The 27016-nt window shown below is 34.1% G+C and overlaps 1 protein-coding gene across 8 annotated transcripts in view; it reads left to right on the top strand.

Moving 5' to 3' along the window:
- The window catches only part of nrm (neuromusculin), a 527634-nt gene that overhangs the window by 496591 nt on the left and 4027 nt on the right, over nt 1-27016 (top strand). For 3 of the 8 annotated variants that reach the window (XM_081975060.1, XM_081975063.1, XM_081975062.1), the window contains 12 exons: nt 2462-2728; nt 2881-3107; nt 3191-3320; nt 7677-7934; nt 7989-8264; nt 11662-11802; nt 12001-12034; nt 16287-16366; nt 19828-19994; nt 20077-21204; nt 24515-25207; nt 26852-26900. In XM_081975060.1, the coding sequence (XP_081831186.1) occupies nt 2462-2728; nt 2881-3107; nt 3191-3320; nt 7677-7934; nt 7989-8264; nt 11662-11802; nt 12001-12034; nt 16287-16366; nt 19828-19994; nt 20077-21204; nt 24515-25162 (3356 nt within the window). In that variant the 3' untranslated portion in view covers nt 25163-25207; nt 26852-26900. The remainder of the gene's footprint in view (nt 1-2461; nt 2729-2880; nt 3108-3190; nt 3321-7676; nt 7935-7988; nt 8265-11661; nt 11803-12000; nt 12035-16286; nt 16367-19827; nt 19995-20076; nt 21205-24514; nt 25208-26851; nt 26901-27016) is intronic. The other 5 variants (XM_081975061.1, XM_081975066.1, XM_081975068.1 and 2 more) reach the window with 5 other exon arrangements.

The following is a 27016-nucleotide window of genomic DNA, read 5'->3' as shown; positions in this document are numbered from 1 at the left end:
CCATTAAATTTCCTATCCAACAATAAGAAAAAACACTATAAAACTTAGTACAGTCAGTGAGAAGAGCGGTGTCAAAATTTGAACTGTCAGAAACACAGTTTGAAAGGACAGTCAAGAACAAAATCGCCTCTAAAACCCACTTGGAGTTAAAAAAATGTTTGTTCTAAGTACATTTTTGGAATCCTCATTAAATTTCCTATCCAACAACATGAAAAAACATTACAAAATTTAGTACGGTCAGTGAGAAAAGCGGTGTCAAAATTTGAACTGCCAGAAACACATTTTGAAAGGACAGTCAAGAACAAAATCGCCTGTAAAACCCACTTGGAGTTAAAAAAATGTTTGTTAGTAAATTTTGTGAATCCTCATTAAATTTCCTATCCAACAACATGAAAAAACATTACAAAATTTCGTACAGTCAGTGAGAAAAGCGGTGTCAAAATTTGAACTGTCAGAAACACAGTTTGAAAGGACAGTCAAGAACAAAATTGCCTGTAAATCCCCCTTGGAGTTAAAAAAATTTCTGTTTTAAGTACATTTTTGGAATCCTCATTAAATTTCCTATCCAACAACATGAAAAAACATTACAAAATTTAGTACAGTCAGTGAGAAAAGCGGTGTCAAAATTTGAACTGCCAGAAACACAGTTTGAAAGGACAGTCAAGAACAAAATCGCTTGTAAAACCTCCTTGGAGTTAAAAAAAATTCTGTTTTAAGTACATTTTTGGAATCCTCATTAAATTTCCTATCTAACAACATGAAAAAACATTACAAAATTTAGTACAGTCAGTGAGAAAAGCGGTGTCAAAATTTGAACTAACAAAAACACAGTTTGAAAGGACAGTCAAGAACAAAATAGCCTGTAAAACCTCCTTGGAGTTAAAAACTGTCTGTTTTAAGTACATTTTTGGAATCCTCATCAAATTTCCTATACAACAACATGAAAAAACATTACAAAATTTAGTACAGTCAGTAAGAAAAGTGGTGTCAAAATTTGAACTGCCAGAAACACAGTTTAAAAGGACAGTCAAGAACAAAATCGCCTGTAAAACCCACTTGGAGTTAAAAAAATGTCTGTTTTAAGAACATTTTTGAAATCCTTTTTAAATTTCCTATCCAACAACATGAAAAAAACACTACAAAATTTAGTACAGTCAGTGAAAAAAGCGGTGTCAAAATTTGAACTGCCAGAAACACAGTTTGAAAGGACAGTCAAGAACAAAATTGCCTGTAAATCCCCCTTGGAGTTAAAAAAATTTCTGTTTTAAGTACATTTTTGGAATCCTCATTAAATTTCCTATCCAACAACATGAAAAAACATTACAAAATTTAGTACAGTCAGTGAGAAAACCGGTGTCAAAATTTGAACTGCCAGAAACACAGTTTGAAAGGACAGTCAAGAACAAAATCGCTTGTAAAACCTCCTTGGAGTTAAAAAAATTCTGTTTTAAGCACATTTTTGGAATCCTCATTAAATTTCCTATCTAACAACATGAAAAAACATTACAAAATTTAGTACAGTCAGTGAGAAAAGCGGTGTCAAAATTTGAACTAACAAAAACACAGTTTGAAAGGACAGTCAAGAACAAAATAGCCTGTAAAACCTCCTTGGAGTTAAAAACTGTCTGTTTTAAGTACATTTTTGGAATCCTCATCAAATTTCCTATACAACAACATGAAAAAACATTACAAAATTTAGTACAGTCAGTAAGAAAAGTGGTCTCAAAATTTGAACTGTCAGAAACACAGTTTAAAAGGACAGTCAAGAACAAAATCGCCTGTAAAACCCACTTGGAGTTAAAAAAATGTCTGTTTTAAGAACATTTTTGGAATCCTTTTTAAATTTCCTATCCAACAACATGAAAAAACACTACAAAATTTAGTACAGTCAGTGAAAAAAGCGGTGTCAAAATTTGAACTGCCAGAAACACAGTTTGAAAGGACAGTCAAGAACAAAATTGCCTGTAAATCCCCCTTGGAGTTAAAAAAATTTCTGTTTTAAGTACATTTTTGGAATCCTCATTAAATTTCCTATCCAACAACATGAAAAAAACATTACAAAATTTAGTACAGTCAGTGAGAAAAGCGGTATCAAAATTTGAACTGCTAGAAACACAGTTTGAAAGGCTAGTCAATAATGTCTTGTATCAATCAATTATTTTGGTATTTTAAAGGAAATTTGGCTACCTGCCACCTGCAACGACATTAAAATGTGACTCAGTTGACACTTTGAAAGTTAAAACTTTGAAATTTAGTAAGAATTTATAGAAAACATACTACGTCCATATTTTGTTTCGCTCAGTTCGCTATAAGCAGAAGAGAGACGGGGCAACTGGCTTTTTCTACGTCACACTTTTTCGTGCATGGTGTACCAAATAATTAGTTCAATAAGCTCGTTGAATACTATAATAGGTATTTTACTCCTTTATAGCAAATTGTGTTACTATTTTTAAAATTTTAGATCCTCCCAGTCCTGCCAAAATCCGCTCATACCCTACTAAAGTAGTGAAAGGTGCCGAAGTGAATCTGGAATGCAAAGTAGAATCGACGGGCAGGCCGGACAACGTTTCGTACATTTGGTACCGAGGGTCTCATCAGATGACCGAAGTCACTTCTTCCAAACTGAAAATCGCCCCTGTCGGACTGGAAACTAACAGTAACTTTACTTGTATTGCTGTCAATGAAGGTGGTCAAGGAGAACCTGCTACACTTTTCATTAATGTTAACGGTAAGTTTAACTCAGTTCAGTATTAGTAGTACAATTGTATCCTAAATATTGAAATCAATTCTTAATTCGTAAATGTCTCTATAACTATGACTTCCTTGATGATGTCCACAACTACTAAGACGAAATGAAAACATTAAAATACCCTATTTCAGCTCCGCCAGCTCTATTTGACAGACTGAAGCCCTACCAAGGAATCCTCTACTCTTCGCAGCATATTAACTTGACCTGTCGCGTGGAATGTTCCCCCTTGTGTAACATAATCTGGAAAAAAAATGGCAAAGTGATCGATTTCAAGAAAAATCCTTTGTACTACAACAAGACTGTCATCCACGAGCCGGATTTACAGAAAAACATTTTCGAGAGCGTCGAGTCCACTTTGGTAAGTTTGAGTTTTTGCGCACGGGAGGTGGTCGATTTATATCAATTATGGGCTAGTTAGAGAAGGGACTTTTCCGTTTTCAGATATGGAATATGACAGCTTGGCCGGGCAACAAGCTAAACCGCACAGCCCCAAACTCCAATTACACCTGTCAAAGCGAATCGAATCAGATCGGTCCGGGGGTCAGTTCGACCATCGAAATTGCCGTCGACTGTAAGTTTTTCTTTTATTCAACTAAGTTGTTTTTAGTCACCAGTTACGAATAGTCTAATGAATTAGTTAAGAGTTTTTCATTACAGAACAATTTTTCCAGCAATTTTTAAAACCTGTACAGGGTGTCTCAAATTCGATGGTTTTACGGGGTAGTAGCAAAGTATCAAAGCTCCTTAGTAAATTGTGGATTGTGTACTTAATTCAATAAGTACTTTTATAATTTCAAAGAATTTTGAATAGGAGAAACTATAAACAACGTGAGCAACATAATTTACAAATTCAGCTTATTTATTGGTTATCTTTAATACTAAATATTTCAAAACGTGTTTCATACAGAAATTCAGTATTTTCGTAACTGGTTGTATAAATAGCTATTTCTTGTATTTTATTTGGTTTGAACCCAAAAACCATTAACACAATGAATGATGATTAGTGGTAATCCAACGCGGTCGCGGTCATAAACTTGCGATTTAGACCATCCGATTATTTTTCATAAAACGATCGTAACCGAACGAACAAGGCACATATTTTATGACAGTCGGTTTATGACCGAGTTTCACGTCATAATTCCACTCGGATGAATAAAATATTTCTCTTACCCGGCACTAAAAACTATATGAATCCACTTCGTTATGACTCTATAAAGTTCGTTCATATGTCGTTGATGACAAAAACCGTATATTCTTTTAAAATCCTAACGAGATTAAAATTCAACTTTACAAAAATTAGATTGCCAGATTAAATTACTTAGTGTATACAGGGTGTCACATGTAATTCAGAAACTATAGTTAAAATAGTAATTGTAAGTAAAATTGGAAAATTAGAATTCAGTGTTACAGGAAAATTTACCAATTTGACCAGTAAATTTGTGGGTCTAATTGAAATTTGCATGAAAGATATTATTTTCCTGTCATGGCTGTCATTAATTTAATTTTCGGTCAATATTGTCAAAATAAAATCCTGAAAAATAAAGACTGATTTAATTATTTGTTGTTTTAAGGATTTTTTTATCAATAATAAAATAAATGAAGTAAAACTTTTCTGACAAAGTGATTCTTGTACTAAATGAGTTCCAATCTTTTATAACTTTTTTTTATAAATAAGTAGCGTTTTTTAAAAAATAGCAGCTTTTTGTCACTTTTCTCTATCTGGCAAGACTGACAATAATTGTTAACTCAACTGTCAGAAACACGTCTTGTTTCGAAAACTGTTAAACTGTAATTCTTGCAAATTCTAGACAAATTTTGACAGTTTTGACATTAGTCACAGATATCACGTGGTTTTTTCACAATGGTCACGTGACCACTCTGAATAAATCTCATAAATCTCAGAAACACGTTTTGTATCGCATAGTGCAAGAAAACTTTTCTAAACCTTGTTTTTTGCTTTTGAGTACAGTTTGACAATCAAAGTCAAAATTGCTTGTCAAACCCACTTGGAGTAAGAAAATTACTGTTTTAGAGCACATTTTTGGAATTCTAATTGAATTTGCTAACCAATAACATGAAAAAACCTTACAAAATTTAGCACAGTCAGGGAGCAAAGCGGTATCAAAGTTTGAACTGTCAGACACACAGTTTGAAAGGACAGTCAGGGACAAAATCGCCTGTAAACCCACTTGTAGTAAGAAAATGACTATTCTAAGCACAGTTTTGGAATCCTCATTAAATTTCCTATTTAATAACCTGAGAAAGCATTACAAGATTTGGTACAGCCAGGGAAAAAAAACGGTGTCAAAGTTTGAACTGTCAGACACACAGTTTGAAAGGACAGTCAGGGCCAAAATCGCCTGTACAACCCACTTGTAGTAAGAAAATTACTATTCTAAGCACGTTTTTGGAATCCTCATTAAATTTCCTATCCAGTCACCTGAGAAAGCATTACAAGATTTGGTACAGTCAGGGAAAAAAAGCGGTGTCAAAGTTTGAACTGCAAGAAACACAGTTTGAAAGGACAGTCAGCGACAAAAGCGCCTGTAAAACCCACTTGTAGTAAGAAAATGACTATTTTAAGCACATAATTGGAATCCTCATTAAATTTCCTATTCAGTCAGCTGAGAAAGCACTACAAGATTTAGTACAGTCAAGGAAAAAAAAGCGCTGTCAAAGTTTGATCTGTCAGACACACAGTTTGAAAGGACAGTCAGGGACAAAATCGCCTGTAAAACCCACTTGTAGTAAGAAAATGACTATTCTAAGCACATTTTTGGAATCCTCATTAAATTTCCTATCCAATCACCTGAGAAAGCATTACAAGATTTAGTACAGTCAAGGAAAAAAAAGCGCTCTTAAAGTTTGATCTGTCAGACACACAGTTTGAAAGGACAGTCAGGGACAAAATCGCCTGTAAAACCCACTTGTAGTAAGAAAATTACTATTCTAAGCACATTTTTGGAATCCTCATTAAATTTCCTATCCAATCACCTGAGAAAGCATTACAAGATTTAGTACAGTCAAGGAAAAAAAGCGCTGTCAAAGTTTGATCTGTCAGACACACAGTTTGGAAGGACAGTCAGGGACAAAATTGCCTGTAAAACTTACTTATTGTGAGAAAATTACTGTTTCAAACACATTTTTAGAATCCCTATTAAATTTCCAATGCAATAACAAAAAGAAACACTACAAGATTTGGTACAGTCAAAGAAAAAACCGTTGTCAAAATTTGAACTGTCAGACCAGTGTTTGAAAGGACAGTCAGGGACAAAATCGCCTGTAAAACCCACTTGTAGTAAGAAAATGACTATTTTAATCACATAATTGGAATCCTCATTAAATTTCCTATCCAGTCAGCTGAGAAAGCACTACAAGATTTAGTACAGTCAAAGTAAAAAAGCGCTCTTAAAGTTTGATCTGTCAGACACACAGTTTGAAAGGACAGTCAAGGACAAAATCGCCTGTAAAACCCACTTGTAGTAAGAAAATGACTATTCTAAGCAGATTTTTGGAATCCTCATTAAATTTCCTATCCAATCACCTGAGAAAGCATTACAAGATTTGGTACGGTCAGGGAAAAAAAGCGGTGTCAAAGTTTGAACTGTCAGACACACAGTTTGATAGGACAGTCAGGGACAAAATTGCCTGTAAAACCCACTTAGAGTGAGAAAATTACTGTTTCAAACACATTTTTAGAATCCCTATTAAATTTCCAATGCAATAACAAAAAGAAACACTACAAGATTTGGTACAGTCAAAGAAAAAACCGTTGTCAAAATTTGAACTGTCAGACACACAGTGTTTGAAAGGACAGTCAGGGACAAAATCGCCTGTAAAACCCACTTGTAGTAAGAAAATGACTATTTTAATCACATAATTGGAATCCTCATTAAATTTCCTATCCAGTCAGCTGAGAAAGCACTACAAGATTTAGTACAGTCAAAGTAAAAAAGCGCTCTTAAAGTTTGATCTGTCAGACACACAGTTTGAAAGGACAGTCAAGGACAAAATCGCCTGTAAAACCCACTTGTAGTAAGAAAATGACTATTCTAAGCAGATTTTTGGAATCCTCATTAAATTTCCTATCCAATCACCTGAGAAAGCATTACAAGATTTAGTACAGTCAAGGAAAAAAAGCGCTGTCAAAGTTTGATCTGTCAGACACACAGTTTGGAAGGACAGTCAGGGACAAAATCGCCTGTAAAACCCACTTGTAGTAAGAAAATGACTATTCTAAGCAGATTTTTGGAATCCTCATTAAATTTCCTATCCAATCACCTGAGAAAGCATTACAAGATTTAGTACAGTCAAGGAAAAAAAGCGCTGTCAAAGTTTGAACTGTCAGACACACAGTTTGATAGGACAGTCAGGGACAAAATTGCCTGTAAAACCCACTTAGAGTGAGAAAATTACTGTTTCAAACACATTTTTAGAATCCCTATTAAATTTCCTATGCAATAACAAAAAAAACACTACAAGATTGGTACAGTCAAAGAAAAAAGCGTTGTCAAAATTTGAACTGTCAGACACACAGTGTTTGAAAGGACAGTCAGGAACAAAATCGCCTGTAAAACCCACTTGGAATGAGAAAATGACTGTTTTAAGCACATTTTTAGAATTCTCAGTAAATTTTCTATCCAATAACCTGAAAAAACACTGCAAGATTTGATACAGTCCGGTAGTTGGTACTTTACCAATCACTATTTAATAGTTATCTAGTGATTGGTAAACTATAGTTAAAAATAATTCTATGACGTCCGGAGATTCAGAAAAAAAACCGAACTTAGGAATTCTTCCTACTAGTAACTCAGATTAAAATCATAGAATACCATTTTAAAAAATTTTGTGGAGTTTGAGTGTCACTGAAGAGCTTAGACGTCATTTTAACTACATCCTGTATAAATATCTTTCTATTGCAACATAGATCCTCCAGAGGACGTGTACGTCTCCACAAAAGTGGTCAACGTGATCGAAGGACAAGTACCTCAACCGGTAAAATGTCACGGTAAAGGTCGCCCTAACCTCACTTACAACTGGAAAAGGAACTCCACCTCTGAATCTAAATTGGATGGAGAAGAGTTGAGACTAGGAGTAATGATGAGAGCCGATTCAGGCTCGTACGTTTGCAGAGCCTCCAACAAACACGGTGTTGGATCTGCCATCGTGTATTTCAATGTTATGTGTAAGTACACACTTTTATTCAACTAAAACATGTGATAATTTTATTTTTTTGTAGATGCTCCGGAATGCTCTATAACTCGAACAGAGAAAGAGGGAAGTCCAGCACTGCTTTGCACGGTTCAAGCCAATCCGCAGGACGTGGGGTTCTACTGGAAGGCTAAGGAAGGTAACGAAACTTACAGCATCGTCGAAGGCAGCAACATCATCAAAGAAGGTCTGAAGAGCTTTTTAATTTTGGATTCGACCGTGGATACGAAGAGGACCTACCAGTGTTTTGCAAACAATTCAGTAGGCTTCAGTGACAAGCAACCATGTGAAATGGAAGTCGCAGGTAATTTTCTTTTTATGGAGTTTGAGGTGTTTTTTAAGGCACTTGCTCTTGCAAAAAGCATTAAACTCAGTATACAGGGTTAGCCACCCAAATCATTCATTAAAAGTGTATTAGGATCAACTAATCATAGAAATTTTAAATTCTTTTTCCGTGATTCAATTTCCAAAATTCATAGTTCTAAAACAGTCAAAATCAATTTTATGTATTAAATTACTCAATATCTTTGAGCATTTTCAGATAGACAAAGACATGTCAATGGTTTCTTCAAATGAACGAGGTACATACTGAAAATATGGCATACATAAATAAACATGAAAAATATTTTGTGATCCAGTTTTCAATCAATTATCCATCTTAAAATCAAATTATCTGCTTTTCAAGTCGTTATTCAAGTTTCAAATGTCAAATCATGAAAAATGCCTTGTTCAAGTCAATTATCTAGCTTCAAAAAAGAAAATTTGAAAATTCCCTATTTAGTCAAATTATCAAGTCAAATGGCATATCTGAAAAGTAAATTTGATCAAATTACCTACTTTCCTAGTGATTCTTTAAGTTTCAAATGTCAAAACATGAAAAATGCCGTGTTGCTTATGTTTTCAAGTCATTTATCCAGCTTCAAACAAAAAAATCTGAAAAATTCCCTATTTAGTCAAATTATCAAGTAAAATTGACTCGATAATTTGCCCAAATAGGAAATTTTTAGATTTCCTTGTTTGTAGCTGTATAATTGACTTCAAAACACATTTTTCATGTTTTTACATTTGAAACTTAAAGAAAGACTAGGAAAATAGGTAATTTGATTAAATTTACATTTCAGATATGCCAATTGACTTGATAATTTGATTAAATAGGGAATTTTTCAGATTTTCATTGTTTGGAGCTGGAGAATTCACTTGAACAAGGCATTTTTCATGTTTTGACATTTAAAACTTATAGAATTACTAGGAAAGTAGGTAATTTGATCAAATTTATATTTCAGATATGCCAATTGACTTGATAATTTTACTTAATAGGGTATTTTTCAGATTTTTTTGCTTAAAGCTGGATAATTGACTTGAAAAATTGAACAACACGACATTTTTCATGTTTTGAAATTTTAAACTTGAATAATGACTTAAAAAGCAAATAATTTGATCAAATTTACATTTCAGATGTTCAAATTGACTTGAATATTTCCCTCATGTGTTAAATGTCCCATATGAGCAGTGCATTTTCACCAGAATGACAGCGATAATTGCATTCTAAAGTGATAATTGCATTTCGATAATTGCACTGTACGTATCTATAACGACTGCATTGCTGTAGAGCCTATTGCTAGTACACTAATTGTTGTCCATGCGCATTTTTTTGACTTTTTATAACCAAAAAAATGTCAAACTCGATGTCAACAAAAATTAATAAACGGTTTGGAACTTGCTCATTGAGCTCCATTGAGCAATCTATAGTTGCAGCAAAACCACAACATTTTCTTTATTCGGGAAATATTCCCCAAAATTACATTCGTGCCTTAAAAATGACCTGATAATTCTGCGTTCAAACTTGTTATCTTTGCAAACTGCATTCGGTCATTTTCATATTTTTTTCTAAAAAAGCCCTCCACCTTCGGTGTCGGGCTCTTTCGCCAAAAAAATATGAAAATAAACTCATGCAGTTAAAAGATAACAAGTTTTCATGCAAAATTATCGGTAATTTTTATGCACTTGTGCAATTACCCCCGATAATTTGCCCAAATAGGAAATTTTTAGAATTCTTTTGTTTGAAGCTGGATAATTGACTTCAAGACATTTTTCATGTTTTGAAATATGAAACTTAAAGAAAGACTAGGAAAATAGGTAATTTGATCAAATTTACATTTCAGATATGCCAATTGACTTGATAATTTTACTAAATAGGGTATTTTTCAGATTTTTTTGTTTGAAGCTGGATAATTGACTTGAAAACTTGAACAATCCAGCATTTTTCATGTTTGACATTTTAAACTGGAATAATGAGTTAAAAAGCAGATAATCTGATGAGAATTTACATTTCAGATATTAAAATTTACTTGATAATTACGACAAAACTCGATTATATTAAGAATATTTTTTTTTTAGGTTAAGTTAATGTCTTTTTTTGGATAGATTTTGTGTTGTAGTTTTTAAAAAATGGCGCCAACACACTGGCTTATAATATGGCGACAGTTTTTCTTCTTAAGTTAGGTTAGGTGGTGAGTTTTGGGCATCATTTTTCGAATAATTATAAAATAAAAAAAATGGCGTCAAAACCTTTTTCCTCTTAGGTTAGGTTAATGTGTTTTTTTTTTTTTGGTTAGGTTTTGTGATTAGGGTTCCATTTTTTTTTAAATGGCGCCAAAACACTGGGTTACATTTTGGCACCATTCTTTCTTCTTAGTTCGACTAGTGTTTTATGTTTCCTACTTTTTGACCATAATAGACGTTTCATATTACTCATCGCATGTCTTCTTCGTGTAAGTGTTTTTATGACTTGGTCAAATCTAACTTTGTCAAAGGCTTTATTCTAGTTTATAAATCACACCTTAAGGTTCTTGTTTACGTTCATGCGCTTGACATAAGAAAGTTTGCAAACAGATTTTTCAAATTTCTGAATTGCACTCTGCGGACTTAAAAAGAAGGTTTTTTTGGTAATTTACAGGACTTTGAAAATGCGTAAATAAATTCAAATCGACAGTTTTGCCGCGTATATGACGTAGACGACTTTCAGCCGTTTTATTGGCTATGGCTGTCTGATGGTTGACAGCATCTGCGCATCAGCTGATTCATAACCTCAAAGTCAAGTTACGAGTGAAGTCCGCGGAGTGCAATGTTGCCAAATAACACGTTTTATAGCACGTCAATTTGACATAATGATGTCTTTAGTCTAGTGTTATTGTTAGAAACTTAAAAACTGTAAACACTGAGATGTTTATAGAAATAAAGACCGTCTTTTATCGTTTCAAATTTGTCAAAAAGTTTAGTTGGCTCCTCGCACGTAATTGGTTGAAAACCGTCTACGTCATATCTAGCGGGCTTTATAAATGTTACTATGAAATTTGATTTTTTTTATTTAATTCTTGTTTTTTAACACTTTTTCATATGTAATTTAATATAATTTCTGTGATGGCCCTATTGTTTGCCATATCATTATAAGGATTAATATTTTTTATTTTATATGAACTGCTGCCCATTGACTTTAGTAGGATTGCGACAGTTTATGGTTGTCTAATTTATTAATACCATATTTACACATTTGTTATTTCTTGTATTATTTATTATTGTGTTATCCTATATAATTTAGGTAATATGTACCAAGTTAAAGTATCTGAACCAAAAAACTTCCTCTAAATTCTCCAACCAAGGTTGGTGTTTTATTTCTCTATTGAATTTGTATTTTATTTCAGGTATTCTGCCGTGGTGGAAACGGCTTACAAAAGAGAACCTCTACATCATCATAGCCAGCATCATTGCCATCATAATTTGCGTGATAATCATTTGCATCGTGATCATCGTGCTGTGTCGACGCAAGAGGGCCAACACGAAATGTGAGTCGTTTTTTAGTGTCACTTCCTTGATGTTGGCAGTCCCAACTCATTACCGTCCACAAAATCGCTTTAGATATTTTGCCTTTAGTAACTAAACTTGTCCTAAGATTATAAGTACGATATAAAATAATATAGTAAATATATTTTAAGGCGTGGTGTGAATCTAATTTTTGGTTTTGTTTTTGTTTGACTAAACAGATAATAATCCACTCGAAATGGAGGAGCGTGAAAAGTAAGTTGATTTCTTGTCGATATAGGTAAAAGCACATAAAATAGGCGTTACGGCAGCACATTTGGACGTAGTTTTAACGCTGTTCGGCTTTTTCAGTTATTTTCGTTTAATTGTGGTTTAGTTGACTTTAGTATACAAATTTAAGTTGCACTTTTGTTTTCCCAATCACACAAGTCCAGGCACAGGGGAGGTAAGACAAGTTGATTTAGTGTTTAGTTTTGTTGCACATTTTTCACCAAGTTGAAATTTCGCTGACTGCCCAGCGTCTAAACCGTTTACACTCAGTTCCATAATTAAAACCAATAAGTGTAAATTACAGCACTGTTCGTAGTTTGTGATTGGTTTGGAAAAGCAGCAAGCTGAAAGATGCTTTTTTGACCAATCAACTGTTAGCATATTAGGTACTGTCTCAGGAGAAGTGGCAGTGACGACATTAACTGTGACGTCATATTGAAATTCACTTCTGTCTTAGATTTTCCAGTGATTTGACTGACAGATTTGTTACTGACAGATTAAGGAAAAATTTCTGGTATTGCCCTGTGTCAGTGTAAAAATGTGGTTTTTCCATATGAATGAATTATATCAATATCTTTTTTACAAGAGTATCAGATCAGGGCACTTTTGCCCTAAAAGACCATTTAAGGGAGATATTATCCTAAAACTGTATAAAAAATGAAACGAGTGCATAACTCGGTTATTTAAAAAAATATCAAAAAAGTGTAATAAGGGAAAGTTGTAGAGAATTATATTCTCTACAAGACTATACCAGTACACTTTTTCATTAAAAGGTCATTAGGGGAGATATTCTCCCAAAACTGTTTTAAAAAATGAAACGAGTGCATAACTCGGTTATTCGAAAAAATGTCAAAAAAGTCTAATAAGAAAAAGTTGTAGGGTATTATATTCTCTACAAGACTACATTAGGGCAATTTTGCCCTAAAAGGCCATTTAAAGAATATATTCTCCCAAAACTGTTTTAAAAAATGACACAAAATCAAAATCGAGAGGTTTCTCTCTTAAAATTTTTAAAAAATTCAATTTTTTTAAGGTCATACGATGCAGGGCACAGAAGAAGTGTAAAGATGATAAAAGTTGCATCCCAAAGAGTTAATGGTAAAAATTTCAGACCTCTAACTAGAGTCGTTCCTGAGATATGCATTCAAGATAAACAACGTAAAACTGGAGTCAAATTTAACGACCTCTAGGGGCCTAACGGTGCAAGTTAGCCTAGTCCAGTCAACGTCACGTGATAGCCCGATTCATTAGCTTTCTTTAGTCATACGGTGTGTCTATACAGAATGTTTCAAATAAGCATGTTAGAGCCGATTTTTTTGAAAAGTGCGCGAAATTTTGACACAAATTTAGGATTTTTGGGCCTACTATACTAACAGCCGCCATATTAGATTTTACTCAATCACATTGACTTTTATTACTAATTTCCAACTGGAAAACACGAATCTGACGTTCACTTTGCAGTAACTGCAAGTTTTCTGAGATTGACCTTGAAATTATGACAATTTTGACAGTTTTGAGGGCGTGGCACCCTTATAAAATGACATTCTGGCAAATGACACTCCAAGACACATTTTTAACATTAACGTAAAGCCATCCAGACAGTCAGACAATTTTTAAAATTAAAAATTTTTCTGAACAAATCCATGGGGCACCCCCTGTGAAAAATGTCAGAAATTGAGTTTTTTATTTTTCAAAATCAAACGGTACGAAAAATGAATTATTTAGCAAAAGTTGCTTCCTACCGGGGTGTATACGAGATGAAAATTTCACACCCCTAACTCAATTCGTTTTCGAGATATTCATAAAAATATCCAAAAAAAATAAAATAACTTTGACGCCCTCTAGGGGCCACAAGATACAACTTAGCCTAGTCTGGTTAACGTCACGTGATAGCCCCATTTATTAGCTTTCTTTAGTCATACGGTGTGTGTATACAGAATATTTCAAATAAACATGTTATAGCCGATTTTTTGAAAAAGTACATAAAATTTTGACTCAAATTTGGGACTTTTGGGCTTACTATACTAACAGCCGCCATATTGGATTTTGCTCAATCACAGTGACCTTTTTCACTAATTTCTAACTGGAGAACACGAATCTGACGTTCACTTTGCTGTAACTGGCAAGTTTTCTGAGATTAACCTTGAAATTATGACAATTTTGACAGTTTTGAGGGCGTGGCACCCTTATTAGATGACATTCTGGCAAATGACACTCCAAAACACATTTTTAACATTAACGTAAAGCCATCCAGACAGTCAAAGACAATTTTTAAAATTCAAAATTTTTCTGAACTACCCCCTGTGAAAAATGTCAGAAATTGAGTTTTCTATTTTTCAAAATCAAACGGTGCGCTGTACAAAAATGATATATTTAGTAAAAGTTGCTTCCTACCGGGGTGTATACGAGATGAAAATTTCACACCCCTAACTCAATTCGTTTTCGAGATATTCATAAAAATATCCAAAAAAAAATAAATAACTTTGACGCCCTCTAGGAGCCACACGATACAACTTAGCCTAGTCCGGTCAACGTCACGTGATAGCCCCATTTATTAGCTTTCTTTAGTCATACGGTGTGTCTATACAGAATATTTCAAATAAACATGTTATAGCCGATTTTTTGAAAAAGTGCACAAAATTTTGACTCAAATTTGGGACTTTTGGGCTTACTATACTAACAGCCGCCATATTGGATTTTGCTCAATCACAGTGACCTTTTTCACTAATTTCTAACTGGAGAACACGAATCTGACGTTCACTTTGCTGTAACTGGCAAGTTTTCTGAGATTAACCTTGAAATTATGACAATTTTGACAGTTTTGAGGGCGTGGCACCCTTATAAAATGACATTCTGGCAAATGACACTCCAAGACACATTTTTAACATTAACGTAAAGCCATCCAGACAGTCAAAGACAATTTTTAAAATTCAAAATTTTTCTGAACTACCCCCTGGGAAAAATGTCAGAAATTGAGTTTTCTATTTTTCAAAATCAAACGGTGCGCTGTACAAAAATGATATATTTAGTAAAAGTTGCTTCCTACCGGGGTGTATACGAGATGAAAATTTCACACCCCTAACTCAATTCGTTTTCGAGATATTCATAAAAATATCCAAAAAAAATAAAATAACTTTGACGCCCTCTAGGGGCCACACGATACAACTTAGCCTAGTCCGGTCAACGTCACGTGATAGCCCCATTCATTAGCTTTCTTTAGTCATACGGTGTGTCTATACAGAATGTTTCAAATAAGCATGTTAGAGCCGATTTTTTGGAAAAGTGCACAAAATTTTGACTCAAATTTGGGACTTTTGGGCTTACTATACTAACAGCCGCCTCATTGGATTTTGCTCAATCAAAGTGACCTTTTTCACAAATTTCAAACTGGGGAACACGAATCGGACATTTATTTTGTTCTAACTGACACGTTTTCGGAGATGACCTTGAAATGATGGTAATTTTGACAGTTTTGAGGGCGTGGCACCATTAAAAAATTACAATCTGACAAACGTCACATTTTTCCCATTAACCTAAAGCCATCTAGACAGTCAAAGACAATTTTCAAAATTACAACATTTTCGGAAAAAGCTGCTGTCAAAATGACACAAAACAAAAATAATTGTAATTTTTGTATCAAAATTACACAAAATAAAAACTAAAGTAATAGATTCAAATTACAGCTGGAAAACATTCGAGGAAACTGTCAACAAACGTCAAAAAATCAAAATTAATTAATAATTTTCAATAGCGTCGCCAGTGCGCACTCCGTCAAATCATTTGACAGTTTGTCACGTGACACCGGTTCGTTATTTAAATATGTTGATCACATGACACATTGTCAAATTTCTGAACGTGGCCCTGCGTCAGCCTCAAACCAGCAAGAACATTCAGGAATTGAAAACTTCACAAAAAAACTACATCAATGACGTCAAAATTGCATCTCGCTCAGTTCACGTGTAATAAAAAGGAACGACAATTATTACCACACTGCCACTAGCCCTGGACTTTGTGATTGGTCAAAAAAAGCAGCTTTTAGCTTGCTACTTTTAGTGTCCAATCACAAACTATAAACAGTGCTGTAATTTACGCATATGCTGCACATAATATAAACTTTGTGTATGTTAAAATTGTGAAAATGATTACTTCTCATTATGGAACTGGGCTTACACACAATAAACTGCCAAAACACTTATAGAAGTAGAAGTGTTACTAACATTTTACTACCCCTTCTCAGGTTTCTGTGCTCACAAAGTCCAGACGTGCTTGGTTTGCCCTTAGTGCCCTGTGGTAGGGTCACCTATTTAGGGAACCAAGGTACCTTTTATTAACAATTCCACGTTGAATGTCGTTAAGTAGAGCATGTTTGAATGGAAGCATGCATACATCTAGTTTTTAGTATATTTTACGCGGAAAATATGTTCCTGTAAATTCAGGGGAGTGAGTATTTGTTTGGTTAGGACCGGGAGAATGTAGGTAAACAACAATTTGAGATGGGGAACAAATATGTTTACTCGCCATATATTTTGTTCAAGGAATTGCGAAAACATCCCTTCTTACTTGCTGATTACATATCCAGAGCCTAATCAAACAGCGGCAGGATATGAATAAAAATTTCCTATTTGGACATTGAAGAAAAACTGAAAGTGTTTAGAAAGTTTTATTCAACAGGATAAATATTGAATTTTGTTTACTTGGTGTCAGAAATATGTTTCAAACTTTAATGACCAAAAAATGTTTATGAACAATTGGTAGTGAAACTGAATACTAAAAAATTTTGTAACGCTTTCCTTATTCAATGAGCACAGACTACATTTTGTGGCACGAGACGGAGTCTTCTAATTGACCGTTACTAATGTCGATCCTTATTTATACCAAATTGGTTCAGTGACGAAAGCTATCGTTAGTCATAGCATTTTGCACAATTTTTAGCTAATCCTTACACTTTTTTGTTTTTTTTTATGTTTTTTCTTTTTCGTCACACACTTTGCTGCCGCTTTCGCTTTGAACCAATAGAACCGAAGCTGACACATCACAGGACCAATCAAAATGGCCCCTTAAACCTGGCGTATTGGTTAGAGTAGGCAAAATGAACAAGGTGAGCATCAGCCAGCTAAATAATCGGTCCAGTCCCTTCAAAGACAAAACGAAAAGTTACAACTTGAACACTTACCTGAAGTACCGTCGGAACAAAAGTAAGGTCTACGCTAGACTCAGAAAGCTCAGAGATTTTCTGAGTGGAAAAGAGGGCAACGACAGACCATTCGGTATCAAAGAAGGAGCTAATGGAGGTAAAAACTATAAACGCTTTTTTTTTTGACTTGTTGAATGTTTGATTGATGTTATTAACGATTTTGTGTTGTTGCATGTTAGTTGTGACTTTTAAAAAGATCCAGTCGTCCCCCACTACTCCTAGAATGGACATTGTCAATACGCGGAAGAGGAAGAAACCAGGCGAAGGTAAAGTTTCAGTTAAGAACTAGCTAATCTAATTTGGTTGAGAAAAAAAGCAAAACAATACAGCAATAACTAACGAGAATATTACTTTTCTTGCCAACTTTTAGAAACTCTACGTTCTTTGTCTAGTTTAACTTTTCAGGAAAAGTTTTTTAAAACTTTTATAGTACACACAAAGCCGACTGTACGAGACACTTTAATGGGATGGCTTTTTTCCTCAGGGTAATTTTTAGTAATTACCATTTTTACGGTGACATTATTTATTAATTAGGATTAACTTAGCTAACGAAAATTGTTTATTTCATTAATACAGAAATTTTAAAGTTTTAGAATTGTTAACAATCTAGTTTCTCTATAAAGCGAAGAAGGACGAGAATTTTTGAATTTATATTGTTTACTGTAATTTTGAATTTTTTTCGATCTAATAGATTGTTTTTATAAACCTTATAATGTCGTTGATAATGATGTTGCGAAAATCACAGCACAGCTCGTACTTTGTGATTGATCAAGAAAAAGCAGCAAGCTGAAAGCTGCTTTTTTAACATCTTAATATAATCTTATATGAAATTTTATGCAACTTTCATTATTTACAATTTTTTGTAGCTTCAGAAATAACGAAGCTACCCTCAGTCAAACTGGAGTTAGTTTAAAAAAAGCAGTTTGGTGCATCCTGTTATTTATTTCCTTGTTAACTGCTTAATTAGAACCCTGAGAGCAAAAATGTCATAATACAATGTTATAGAGGATAAACGTTCCTACAACTTTCCTTTTTTACACTTTTTTGTAGCACCTCAAATAACGAAGCTACCCTCAGTCAAATTGGAGTAAGTTTTAAAAAAGCATTTTAGTGCACCTTGTCATTTCTTTCCTTGTTAACTGCTTAACGAGGCTCCTGAGACCAAAGATATCTTAATACAATGTTAAAAAGGATAAAATTTTCTACAACTTTTATTTCTTACAATTTTTTGTAGCACCTCAAATAACGAAGCTACCCTCAGTCAAACTGGAGTTAGCAATTTTATTACAATCCTAGTGTATGTCTATGCAGCTCTATTAAATGTCATTGTGGCAGTTCGTAGTTTAAAAATAGCAGTTTGGTGCACACAATCATTTCTTTCCTTGTTAACTACTTAACTAGGCCCCTGAGAGCAAATATATCTTTATGCAATATTGTAGAGGGTAACATTTTCTACAGGTTTCATTTTTTACACTTTTTTGTAGCACCTCAAATAACGAAGCTAGCCTCAGTCAAACTGAAGTTAGTTTTAAAAAAGCAGTTTGGTGCACCCTGTCATTTCTTTCCTTGTTAACTGCTTAATTAGGCCCCTGAGAGCAAAAATACCTTAATACAATCTTGAAGAGGATAAAATTTTCTACAACCTTCGTTTTTTTTACTTTTTGTAGCTCCTCAAATAACGAAGCTACCCTCAGTCAAATTTGAGTTATTTAAAAAAAAGCAGTTTGGTGAACCCTGTCATTCCTTTCCTTGTTAACTGCTTAATTAGGCCCCTGAGAGCAAAAATACCTTAATACAATCTTGAAAAGGATACAATTTTCTACAACCTTCGTTTTTTTTACTTTTTGTAGCTCCTCAAATAACGAAGCTACCCTCAGTCAAATTTGAGTTATTTAAAAAAAAGCAGTTTGGTGAACCCTGTCATTTCTTTCCTTGTTAACTGCTTAATTAGGCCCCTGAGAGCAAAAATACCTTAATACAATCTTGAAGAGGATAAAATTTTCTACAACTTTCGTTTTTTTCACTTTTTGTAGCTCCTCAAATAACGCAGCTACCCTCAGTCAAACTTAGCAATTTTATTACAATCCTAGTGTATGTGTATGCAGCTCTATTAAATGTCATTGTGACAGTTCGTAAAACACTCATTTGGCAAGCGCAAAAGAAACTAAATAATAATAAACTATTCAAATATAAAATATTCCATTAAAGTGTCTCAAAGTCGATATCTTAATAAAAAACATTGGAAACTGACTGAAAAAAATTCAAATTTAGTTTGTTTAGGTGTTTATATTGTTTGACGGTTTTGAAAGTAATTGTATTTGAACGGTAAGGATTAGTGTTTTTTTCATGTTGTTCTTGCTTTTCTACACTTAAGGCATGATAATATAATATCATAAAAATTATTTCTCCTGAAAAAAAATTATTTGAAGCTAATTTCTACTTAAAAAACATAGCAACTTTCAACTCCTTTGCAAAGTTTAAATTTTGCAAAATTCTTGTAGGTGCAGAAGAGTTAAAAAAATTCTTGAATTTTAACTAATCCAACTAAGTTTGATAGAAAAATAAAACAACTGAACATTTTCAGCGCCTCCCATCAACCAATCATCTTTAGTAGGAGATAAAATAAGGCCAGGGGTTGTCCAACCGGTTGGAAATATGCAGGACCACCCCCTCTCCAACAATACCGATCCCAACGACAAAGGTTTCTATGAAAACCTCCCTTTCCACGGCATGCAAAACCCCCCCAACAAGGTAAAAATCACATTGTAGTGTTTTTAGGCTTTTTCTGTTAACAAGTGTTTTGTTGCATTTTTGTTTTGTTTTGCTTTTGCAGCCAATTTCCATTATAGCGCCCTTCAATCAGGGAAACCGACAACTGACAGCAACGCAAACGAACCTTTCTTTATGTCCTGCATTGCGCCCTCTTAACCCTTCGCTTAAACGCAATCAGTCATTCGCAGGGTTTCAATCCAACAACAAACGGGAACCGCAACTTCCTTGGGCCACTCAGTATAGTATATTCATGAGGAATGTCAACCAGGCTTTGCTAGGGTCCACCCCTACGTTGCAAGCTTTTAGCCCGGTTATAATGCAGCATCAGGCTTTCGCTGCTAACCCATCATTTCAAAACAATCAGTACTATCAGCCCTTAGGGGCTAAGCGCCCCCCAGGTAGGGTAAATGGAAGAAACGAAGCCAGTTTTGACTTGAAAAAATGTAAAGAAGTGGAGGCAAAACCAAAAAAAGTTGTTTTAACGGCTAAACGGTTTAACTCGTTAAAAACAGAGAAGCACAAATGCTACTCACCAACTTTTTACTCCATGCGATGCAAAAAGCACGCTAAGAAGCGCCCTATAGTGTATGCCCTTCCCAAAAAATGCCTCACAACAAGCAAAGAAGGCAGCAACGACTTCCAGAATTTAACTGATAGCATCCAAATCCTGGAAGAAAATACTATCACTCCAATTCCAGCCCCACGGTGCAAAAAACACAAAACCCCTGACATCATCTACGCAAACATCTGCGACTCTTTGTCTAAAGGAAATGATTCGCCCAGTAGCAGTGACGCAAGCACAGACCAAATAAAACAAACCACTGCTGAGGTAGACGTGCACCAACCACCACCACAACCACAGGAAACCACAAAACCTAGAGTAGTGGACCATTCTCCTAAACTGGTAGCTGTAGTACCGAAAATTTCCACCCAAGCGATGAAAAATTCCCCCATTTTGAAAGTGAGCCCCAATTTTGTTAAGCCCAAAGTGGAGAGTCCAAAGGGGGCGCTGTCCATAAAAATTCAGGCAAAGATTAAAGGCGCCAGCCCTTGCTCCAAAAGTGAAGAGAAGAAGGAGACTGTTGAAGCAGTTGATCCTATTGATATACCCCAGATGCCGCTTATTACCCCTAAAAGTCCTAAGTTAGAACCGAGCCTTGCATGTACAAACGCTGCCTTACCTAGTCAGGTTTGTTTTGTTTATTTAATTTATTGCCATCTTATGCATTAGTTATTTTGTATGAACACAGAGCTGTCGGTGACTAGACAACTGTAAAATTGAAATACGTTCAAACATTAATATTAGGACTGCAAAGTTAGAATTTATCAGCAATTGAAGTTTAAACGCAAACCAAACGCGCTAAAATGACCAATTTCGATCGAATTGGCGTATGACGTCACGAGGCACGTTTCAGTTTAGCCACGTTCAGCGCTTGTTGTGTTGTCTGTTTTAGTGTGATTATTAGTTCTCCTTTTGCTTGTTTCTCAATTATTATTGAAGGGAAAATGGTTGGTCAAAACTAAATAGTGTCAAAGTGCACAAGTTCCACTAAGCCCACAACAGAAAACATTTATTAAAGTGCCATTAAACCAAAGTTTTGCAGATAGAATACATACAATACTACTACAATACACACAACTAGCTCAAATATGTAAAGTAGGGAGGACCCATCTTCTTAGGTGGAAGAAGATCTTCAGTAGTATTTTACTACACTTGTAAAGTCATTTGACAATTTTTGGGGCTTTTCAATAGTATTTAAAGGGTCTGTTCATTTTCAACAATTTTTTTTAAGGTTTAGGACTTTTGTAAACGTCTTTGATAATTTCTAGGACGTTTTCAATAGTGTTTCGAGGCTTCTGTCCATTTTAAACAATTTTTCTAAACTTTAGGACTCTTGCAGAGGTCTCTGACAATTGTTAGGACTTTTTATAAGTATTTAGAGGCTTCTGTCCATTTTAAACAAATTTTCTAAGCTTTAGCACTCTTGTAAAGGTATCTGACAATTTTTAGAACTTTTCAATAGTACTAAGACTATTCTATCCGTTTTAAACAATTTTTCTAAACTTTGGGACTTTTGTAAAGGTCTCTGAAAATGTTTAGGACTTTTCAATAGTATTTAGAGCCTTCTATCCATTTTAAATTTTTTTTTTGGCTTTAGCACTCTTGTAAAGGTCTCTGATCATTTATGGGACTTTGCAATAGTATTTAGAGGCTCCTGTACAATTTTAACAAATTTTATTTGGTTCAGGACTCTTGTAAAGGTCTCTATTCATTTCTAGGACGTTTTCAATAGTATTTAGAGGCCTCTGTTTATTTTAAACACTTTTTTTATAGTTTAAAACTCTTATAAAGTCTTCTGACAATTTTTAGAACTTTTCAATAGTACTAAGACTATTCTATCCATTTTAAACAATTTTTCTAAACTTTAGGACTTTTGTAAAGGTCTCTGACAATTTTTAGGACTTTTCAATAGTATTGAGAGACTTCTATCTATTTTAAACAATTTTTTTTGGCTTTAGCACTCTTGTAAAGGTCTCTGATCATTTATGGGACTTTGCAATAGTATTTAGAGGCTCCAGTACAATTTTAACAAATTTTATTTGGTTCAGGACTCTTGTAAAGGTCTCTATTAATTTCTAGGACGTTTTCAATAGTATTTAGAGGCCTCTGTTTATTTTAAACACTTTTTTTAAAGTTTAAAACTCTTATAAAGTCTTCTGACAATTTTTAGGACTTTTCAATAGTATTTAGAGCCTTCTATCCATTTTAAACAATTTTTTTTGGCTTTAGCACTCTTGTAAAGGTCTCTGATCATTTATGGGGCTTTGCAATAGTATTTAGAGGCTCCTGTACAATTTTAACAAATTTTATTTGGTTCAGGACTCTTGTAAAGGTCTCTATTAATTTCTAGGACGTTTTCAATAGTATTTAGAGGCCTCTGTTTATTTTAAACACTTTTTTTATAGTTTAAAACTCATAAAGTCCTCTGACAATTTTTAGGATGTTTTTAATAGTATTCAGAGGCTTCTGTCCATTGTAAACACTTTTTTTAAGTTTGAAACTCTTGTAAAAATCTCTGATAATTTTCAGGAGGTTTTCGATAGCATTTAAAAGCTTCTAGCCATTATAAACGATTTTTCTAAATGCCTAGGACATTTGGACAGGCTTCTAATCGTTTTATATGATTTTTTTAAAGTATTTAGAGGCTTCTGGTCATTTTAAACTATTTTCCTAAGGTTTAGGACAACTAAAGTGCCTTCCGACAGTTTTTAGGAGGTTTTTGATTTGTATTTAGACGCTTTTGACTATTTTCAACAATTTTTCTAATGTTTGCTACTTTTGAAGAGGCCTCTGACAATTTTTTAGAGGTCTAATACATTTGTAGAGCCTTCTGATAATAATTTTTAGGATTTTCAATAATATTTAAGGGCTTCTGACTACTGTCACTGTCAAATACTCCACCATGAAACTGTAAAGCTGTAAAACTTGCTTAGAAGAGCAGAGAAAAGAAAAGCAATTTGACTGTGTTTTATACCTCCATGAGCGTCTTTTGACAATTTATAAAGCTGTATAATTTATTTCACATGTGGTTCAGTTTGTTATTCTAGTGTCAACTGTCAAAAACTCCATCATAAAGCTATAAAGCTGTAAAACTTGCTCGGAAGAGCAAAATCACTAGAAAAATGCTGAAATTGAGATAAAATTAACTTGAATTAAAAATTAAAATTTTGTAATGGAAAAGAGTGAAATTTACATTAGAATTTCTTAAAAACTCCAATATCAACAAGTAACCTGCTTAAAAAATGCTGTAATGGATAAGCAAAAATTGCTTAAAAATTGTGAAATCGGCATTAGAATTTTTTAAAAATACTGAAATTTGCACTTGCAGTTGATTAAAAGTACTGAAATTGACACTAGAATTTTCAAAAAGTGACAAAGCTTGCACTTGAAATTGCTTAAAAATACTGAAATCAACACTAGAATTGCTTTAAGAATGCTGAAATCGATATTAAAAATTCTGATATTTTTTTAAAAAAATACTGATATTTGCTACAAAGTAATAAATCATGTTGAAATTGACATTAATATTGCTTTTAAAAGTACTTGATTATAGAATTTCTTAAAAATCCTGAACACTAAAATTGCTTTAAATTTAAAAATTCTGTAATATGGTAAATACTCGAAATTGCTTAAAAGTTATGTAATCGTTATTACAATCGCTTAAAAAAGCGGAAATCAGGTAGAAATAGTCTAAATTAGTAATTTAAGTTTTCCAAAAAAGTTTTTTACGGTTAGTCAGAATGCGAAAAAAAATGTGCAAAACCCCTATTGAGAAATCAATTAAAATTATAGTTATTTATAGTCTTTCAATTATTTGAAAGTAATTAAATGATTTTTCCCAAAGTAAACTATCGACAGCTCTGATAGTGACTAGAGTAGTTTCATTTAATCTTAGACTAACAAACTAACTAACATAAAACTAACAATTCTGTTGCAGAACGCTTTTTACACACTAACAACCCCGCATTGCAAGCAACAAATTCTGCCGCCCCAATATTCCGCCACCATTCCGCACCAGAAGCACGCCAAGCTGCTACCCAAGGCCCTATTCCAAGACCAACTGGCGAAAAGCAAAAGTTTTACCACCAAATCGTCGAAGAACAAGCGACATTTTCAAATTCCTCTCCAAAAGTGTCACAGTTTCAAGTTTCAAACTGCCGAGAGTTACTTTCAACCAATTAAGAACATCCACGAAGAGAACCTGATGAGAAACGGCTTTGTCGGAGAGTATCCGGGTAGCTCTACCGGCAGTCTGCACCAGCCAACCAAGCATCACAGGAAACGCGAAAAGCCAAAGCAAAAGACCAAAGGTCCGTTGGGTTTAAGGCATCCCGGTGATTTGCCCGAACAGTTTCAAGAAAACATGCAAAGTTCGGTCCAGTTGCAATATCCTCAACCTCCGGTCGGGGGAAGAGGTGTCCCGAATGGTATAGTGCAGTACGCCGATCTGGACATGTCCGAAAGGACGGGATCGCACGAAAGCTCCAGCTCTGGCTCCTCAAAGAGTCACAGCAAAAAATCGAAACAGAAGACTGAGTACGCCACTTTGAGGTTTGATGAGGTGGGGCAGGAGATTGATGTCTAACGAGAGGAGAGGGTGTAGGATTGTGTAAAAATGTTTTTATGATAGGTAAGAATTTGGTGATGGTTTTGGGGATATTGTCACGTTTAAATTGTAAAGTTAGACACTAAATAACAGTTAAAACTAAATGACAAAATGGTGGGTTTATCAATTTAGGGAATCGGAATAAAACCATCAAACATAATTCCCAAAAGTAACACTTCAAACAGTACCTTCTACAGATTGTACTTACATTCGTTAGACGATGAGGGCAGCTTTCTAGAGGGTCTGGCACTTGCGATTATTATAATTTAAAAATGTTTATTATTTCATTAATTTACGAACCCGGTGCGGGTTGCAGAATTCGGGACGACTACATTTTGTGGCACGAGACGGAGTCTTCTGACCGTCTGCCTTACGAGCAAATGTCGAGGTTTATTTATTTATTTTTTCTACCAAATTGGTTTAGTAACCAATCCGATTATTGTTCGTCGCTCATTTTCCATATTTCTGCAGCAGTAGCGGTGTATGATGCACTACGTGCATTCTGATTGTAACGTGGTCTCATGCATTTTATTATTTCGCCATCTTCGAATAACTAACAAAAAGGATTGAGAAAAAATAAATAAAAAGTAAAATTGAATTGTACACCAATTAAAATAAACCTGAAATTAGACTTTTGGACTCTATTTAGTCTTAGTAAAGTCAGTTCTAGCCTTAAAGTCAACTTTAGACTATTCTCAGTAGTAAAAAATTTGTTTAATGCACAATACAATCTTTGTCATGATTTCCGGACAGTTTTTAGTTTTTGAAATCCAGTTTTAGACACTCGGCCAAGATTGCAGTCTGAGAAAACGAATTATAAGACTATTCTTAGTCATTTACTCATCCTTTTTACTGTAAATTCGACGTAAATCTAACTAGAACTTCGACCATTCTTGGGAATTGTAGTAAGCAAGTTTTGGAAGTCCACCAAACCGACAGACTGAATGACACTCTTGAATTAACTCTGAATTTTAGTTCTTAAATTATCGGGACTTAAACCAACTTTTAATTGAAATACCTAAATAACTGCCATGGAAATGGTTTTCTTGACCTGGGGGCGGCATTTTGAACAGGAAAATTGTGAAAATTTTACACGTACACTCCTCAGAAGTGTAGAAAATATATCATTAAGAAGAATCTAAAAAAATCCAAAATTTTTGAAATTCCGCCCTCGTGGGGCATTTAAACTCCTTCCCATTCCCTACCTCCACCCCAAATTTGAACCTGATCAGACAAACCGTTCCTTAAAACTGGATCAACCTGTATATTTGATGCTGAACAAAACTCAGGTCTCGATATTTTAACTTGCCATCTAATTTAACATATTTTGTGTAATTTTGACAAGTACTGACATCATCGAATATATCATTTAGCTGCTTTGATTGCCTACACTGCTTTGATGCAATTTCGTTGTTTTGTTAGTATAATCGCAAACCGATTTACTTTAACATAAAAATTGCGTTTTAAATCCAGTATCCGAAAAAAAGTATACGGTAATTTTGACACTTTATATGTCAGTTGTTAACAAATTGGTCAATTAAACTGAATGTATCATTAACTCAAGAAGGGTGCAAAAAACCAGGCCTAACCGAAATCAAGTAAAATAATATGTATTTTTTTGAGAAAAAAAAATTAGTGAAAGTAATAATTGTCTAAATTTTGTTCTAGACTAACGGAACTGCACCCAGCGGTAGCGATACGTATATTTTCTAATAAGGTAACTATCTGTGTGTCTAGAAAACCAATGTGATTTTGTCTTGATTAGAACTGAAATTTTTGATAAAAAAAAAGGTCAATTTTATGAGCTACTAGAGCTTTTTACCAACTTCTCGA

Source organism: Ips typographus, linkage group LG3 (assembly GCF_016097725.1).
Source record: "Ips typographus isolate SLU linkage group LG3, UJ_Ityp_2.0, whole genome shotgun sequence".
NCBI classification, from domain to species: domain Eukaryota; kingdom Metazoa; phylum Arthropoda; class Insecta; order Coleoptera; family Curculionidae; genus Ips; species Ips typographus.
Note: the sequence above shows the minus strand (reverse complement) of the source record. Positions and strands in the feature narration are given on the sequence as shown.